Source organism: Passer montanus, unplaced genomic scaffold (genome assembly GCF_014805655.1).
Source record: "Passer montanus isolate IOZ18808 unplaced genomic scaffold, ASM1480565v1 scaffold10, whole genome shotgun sequence".
NCBI classification, from domain to species: Eukaryota; Metazoa; Chordata; class Aves; order Passeriformes; family Passeridae; genus Passer; species Passer montanus.
The window spans coordinates 26,370,003-26,375,545 of record NW_024356505.1 but is presented as its reverse complement, the minus strand read 5'-3'; the positions used below and the strand labels follow the sequence as shown (position 1 = coordinate 26,375,545).

Sequence of the window (5,543 nt, the reverse complement as noted above, 5' to 3'; positions counted from 1 at the left end):
TTTATATGCAAAAGTAATGATTTAATGACTATAAGCAAGACAAAGCAATAAGAATTGTGCTTCTTTTGCAGACTGGAGACAATGAAATGTTTAACTACAATTTTTCCGTACAAACATGAAACAATATCCATATAGAATAAACACCCTCACAAATGTATAACTGATGGGTGATGAACACACACAAAGTTCGACCAAAGCAAAGCACAAACTGAAAAGTGTTCTGGGCTGTTCATATTTTACGGTGGAAAAGTTCCTCCTATTGAAAAAACCCCACCCATAGAAGCCTCTAATAAAATGCACCTACTTGCAGGCCATTGAAGAGAAGGCATTCTCCACAATTTATTGGAAATATTAAAGTACCAGTTAAATTTTAATGAAGTTAGTACTGTACCATACACATATATATTAAAACAAATTTAGATAAAATGCCTTCATCCAGCCACTTGCTGGTTCCTTAAAATTTATATCAAACAGTTTATGGCTTCTATAATGATTCCGTGTGCTTTTAGAAACACAGTCCCACCACACCAAATAATAAAAAGGTAATCAAACAGGTCTAAAACTTCCATGTCCCTTGATTTATTTTTTCACTGTATCACTTCAACATTTGGTAAAAATATTCCACTTGGAAGGAAAAAAAAAAAAAGACAAAGCAAGTAAAATTCTTTTAAGATTGCCAATTGCCTCCAGGTTATCAGAGACTTGAATGTGCTTCCCCAATACTGTAGCTCTCACACACAACGTGTTTCTTGCAGTATGAGCAAAGCTCAAACAGACGGCATCTGCAAGGGTCGAACCTGTTTAGAAATTTAACAACCATATCATGAGTGCATGAAACACAATATTTTCTTTATAGTATTTATAAATATATCATACAATACTGTTTCCTGTTATGTCATATACCAATATGGCATTGTACAATAAGCATAATGCCATCTGATTCTTACAAAAGCGAATCATTTAAACAAGTCAGTAAATAAAACGGTAATACCCGCTTTTAGGCATACAGATTGTAAAACTGAAGGTTTCTTTTGATCGGTTCTGCGCAGCAACAGAGAAGTAAAAGATGCAACATAAGAATCAAAATGGCTAATACGCAAAAATTGTTATTCACAGTGACATGGCTACATATATGCATTTTTCTATGCATATTCTTTCAATTTTGTTGGATTTCAAGATGAAAAAGCACTTGCTTTCTACAGGTTCACAAAACAGTATAAGAACAATAACAATCGAAGAGAACGCAATGGAGGAGTTAGTCTGGATTAACAAACTACTTCCCAGGATTTGTATTGACTTCTGGAGACTCCTGGCTCCAGATGATGGGGACAGAAACAACTCCACATCATTCAGAACAGGTGAAGGTGTAACTTTCGTTTGTTTCCCAGTCCTCTGAAAAATTTACATTTCAATCTTGCGTTTCCAATAACGTCCATCCTGAATGTCACCTAGTCCGCCTTTTATAGCCAAGTTCAGTGTTACTACAAAAGAAAGCAATTTGGATGATAGTCACATGGATTAGCATCTATAAAGCTGTAATGGCATGGAGAGATCTATATAAAGGAGGGGCGAGGGTGGTAGCCTGGTTGGCACATCAACCAGATGAAGTGGCTGAGGAGCCATTTATTGATGTTTTCCGAGCTCTGTTGGTAAAGGAGGACTGGTGGTTACTGCTGGGGCTGCTGCTGGTGCCATTCATGGTGCTGGAGATGTGGGGAAACTGGGGGTGAGGAGACTGGACTGGCGTGCTGGGGCTGGGCAAACAGGAGGAGGTGGAGGGGATGCCTCCTGCTGGGCTGCTTGCCTTGTCGCTCCCAGAGTCACTTTCCAGCTCCCCACTATTATTCAAGCCTTCCCTCTGGTGACTGATCTTCATCCTCTTGCAAGTAGGTCGGACGCGGTATTTCAAGGGCAGAGGCCCATTCTGCAAAGCAAAAGGGAGACCCTGGTGAGTGCCCTGCCCAGGCCATGACCTGCACCCTCCCAGGAGGCACGCTGGAAATACTCACCCGCCTCCAGGTGTAGATGTAGGCAATATCCATTAGGGTGTAGTAGTCCTTCAGAGGCTCCTCTTCATACATCACATCGATCTGTTCAAGATATGAACCCCTGCATTAAGGAGCATCCAGGCACTTACCCCTAGCACATGACTGCTCTAAGATAAAAGTAGCCCCACTGTCACAGATATCACAGATACATCAAGGAGCAATTTCTTGATACTTTGGTATTTACAGCACTAAAAAAATTACATCACCAAACTCTACAGACATATATTTTAAAAATAAACCAAATAATGTATGGCACACACCAGAAATACTTGTCTGTTTCCACTTGCTGGGACCGGCTGTAATGAGAAAAGGAGTCCTACCAAAAACAATCCCCAAAAACCCCAAACAAACAAACAAATCACTCTTCCCCATGGGTACCTGGAAAGTGTTAGGTATATCCATCTTACTCCGCAGGAACTTTCTTAGATGCATCACTGTCATCGCTGCTGGGCAGCGCAAGTATCTTTTGTCATTCACCTAGTGGCATGGTAAAGAAAATCAGTCTACCGAGAAAGCGCAATTACTCCTACCAACGTTGTATGCTAGCATTTCATGTTGAAAGAAGTGCACCTTACTAAATTATGAACTGTAATGCAACAATGTCTGCTCTCTTGGAGGGCACATCAGAAATAAGTGGCAAATTACAGTTCTAGAAAATGTAATTTAAGATTGTAGCTAAATACATATGCAAATATTTGTATTACATTTAATATATTTTCAGGGTACATATGCAACACATATTATTTTTTAATAAATTGCTAAATATATTTTCCCAAATTTTGATGAAAAATCAGATTCTGCTTTAAAAATAATACTGTGGGTATTTTGAATTTTAAAAAGTTGCCTGCATATACAGCTGTATGAAAATGTTTTGCCTCTTCTGTACCTAGTGCCATGATAGGAGGTGTGCCTCCTTTATTCTAGACACACATACCTATGTATTTTTCTCAGCTACAGACCTGCCCCAAAGTTGTGTGTGTGTCTGATATGTTTCCCCTGGAGCAAAGGAAAGTTATTTACCTCTTCCTTTGATTTTTCTTTCTCCTTATTTCCTTTTCGCTCAAGTCTGTGAGAAGAAATTACACAATTAACCAACAAATAATAAATACAGGTGCTATCAAATAGGTAAACATAAAATTTTGCCATTCCAGAACTTGCCTATTCTGGTCAAAGAATTCAATGGATAAGCTTATTATCTCGTCGTCTGTTATAATTCTTTTGTCTTCATCAGCCACTTCTCCCCTGTCTTCATTAGAGCCATTGGCAGCTGCACAGAAATTTCCACAATAATTTACATTTTGAAATTCAAATCAGGAAGAATTGCAATTCTCACTAACGAGAAAAAAAAAATCTTCACAGTAAGATAATGAATGAAAGCTACCTGACTGTTAAAACAATAAACTTTTATTATGCTGACTTCTTAAAATTCTGTGACGGTAATACATCACTTGTAAGTTAAAAAGGAAACAGTAAAACATCTAGCTCAACACCACACATATTAAAGTTGCGAAGGAGAAGCTTTTACCATCAGCCGACGGATGAGCAGCATAAAAATCCCTTCTTCTTTTCATTTCATCTAGATGGAAAAGCATATATTTTTCTTTTAGTAGTTACTCTGTAACTCACGGTATTGATAAAGGATAGCGACTCTGGTTTTGTTTTTCTGCTCTTAATAAAATACCTGATTTAACTACTTACTTTTGAAAAGGCCTGGTACTAGCTTGTATACAATATCCTGGAGAGTTTTATCTGACCTGAAAAAAGAACAACCCCACAACATAAAATTAAGCAGATGAAGCAACATTTTAATCCAAATGGCAGCTCCTCACTTATAAACTTTCACAACAACGAGGCATCTTCTACAAAGTGGGAGGCCAGTCATAAAAAGTTAACTTACAGGATCTTGTAATCAAACTAACCCTGCTCTAAATACCACTCTGAGCCAAAACTCATCCACGTTACCACAACTGAAAAAGAAGTCTCTCAGACTGAAGGAAGACCTTAAATCTTCATGTCCTTCCTAGAAAGCACAGAGAGCAAAATGCAGTGCTGACAACAAAAATGTTTCTGAAAGGCAAATGATATTTTAAAGGCTTTTGCCTCCTAGTTTGGAAAGTTGCAACAGGAGTTTTCATGACTAGGAGCTGTGGTTGGAGTGATGCATGTCTTGGAGATACAGAAAGTAGAGGCAAGAACTATCGGGTGGTACAGCAGAATGCGCGAGAGGGAAGAGGCATCAATGACTGGTCTACGCTAAAACAGGCCAACAAAAACATCTAGAGGCATCTTCAGTTTCAATCAGTGAAGAAACTCCAAAGAGACCACATACACACGAGGTAGCTTGTAAATTGACAAGCCCTTTCAGATTTAAATTGCAGACGAAGAGATAACATTGACACCGACTACTGCTGGTCTCCCCATATAAAGCAAAAACAGAGATGCAGTGCGAACTTCCCAACTTTCTCCTACCTTATATTCAAAAGCGGTCGAGTTTTGTGAACTTGGACATCACAGATAGGACAATACTTGCTGGTCTCCAAGTAACGCACGATACAGGTCTTACAAACTGTAAGTCAAACACCACAGGCTTTTAGTGATGCTCCTAGGTGCCGCTCAGATATGCATAGATAAAGGTGCGATTTTCTAAACTATGCAAGCTAGAGCAAATCGTCCATTGTCAGCAACACGCTGCTTAAGCTAAACAACTACCCAAATAAGCTGCAATTACCATGAAAAGGAGACGCTTATAGCACATATATTATTACTTTAACAAAGACCGTAGGGCCGTCCTCAGAAAATCTGCACCGCGGCTGGAACACCTACTTCCCCTCTAGTCGGGGAGGAGGAGGGCATCGGTCCCGAGCCCCTCGGGGGCTTTGGGCTTGGGAGGATTTTTTTTTCCCCGTGTGTGTTCCCGGGATGCCGGGAAAGGAGGGAAGCGGCGGGGGAAATACGCGGAGCGCCCGGTCGTACTTACAGGAGTGGAGACACTCTATGATGGTTGTTGCATCAATGAAGTACCCGCCGCAGAGCACGCACATGAGATGGGGGTTTAGCTCGGTTATTTTGATTCTGGTTGTTCGGTGCATTTTGGCGTGGCGAGGAGCGGCTCTGAAAGACACACACACACACAGAGGACCGGTCAGCGGGGACAAGCGCGGCGGCGTCCCAGGTGCCGCGGTCCGGCGCATCCCCTTCCCCCGTGCATCGCATCGCATCCCCCGGCGCAGAGGAAGACCCAGCGCGGAAGACGAAGGGGGAGGGACGGAGCGGGGGGGACACACGCACCTCGGAGCGGGGCCGGGCACCGGGGCGGCGGGGCCGGCCCGCCGGGGGGGTCCGGGCGGCTGCCGCTGCGGCTCGGTGCCGATCCGGATCTGCTCCGCTCTCCGAGGGGGTTGCTATAGCAACTTACACTTACACTTGGCATCCTGCCACCGCTGGGAACACACGAGAGCCGGGCGGGGGGCGGCCGGGGGGGCGGGCCGGGCCGGG

At 42.5% G+C, this 5,543-nt stretch overlaps 1 protein-coding gene across 1 annotated transcript in view; it reads right to left on the bottom strand.

Annotated features, from left to right (window-relative positions):
• Nucleotides 1-5,543, bottom strand: part of LOC120502765 (polycomb complex protein BMI-1) — a 10,248-nt gene continuing 4,705 nt past the window's right edge. The window contains exons 2-10 of the mRNA XM_039710522.1: nucleotides 5,026-5,159; nucleotides 4,518-4,614; nucleotides 3,747-3,802; nucleotides 3,574-3,624; nucleotides 3,207-3,315; nucleotides 3,069-3,114; nucleotides 2,427-2,525; nucleotides 2,010-2,090; nucleotides 1-1,924 (exon numbers count right to left, since the gene is read on the bottom strand). Of these exons, the coding sequence (XP_039566456.1) occupies nucleotides 1,595-1,924; nucleotides 2,010-2,090; nucleotides 2,427-2,525; nucleotides 3,069-3,114; nucleotides 3,207-3,315; nucleotides 3,574-3,624; nucleotides 3,747-3,802; nucleotides 4,518-4,614; nucleotides 5,026-5,137 (981 nt within the window). The 5' untranslated portion in view covers nucleotides 5,138-5,159 and the 3' untranslated portion in view covers nucleotides 1-1,594. The remainder of the gene's footprint in view (nucleotides 1,925-2,009; nucleotides 2,091-2,426; nucleotides 2,526-3,068; nucleotides 3,115-3,206; nucleotides 3,316-3,573; nucleotides 3,625-3,746; nucleotides 3,803-4,517; nucleotides 4,615-5,025; nucleotides 5,160-5,543) is intronic.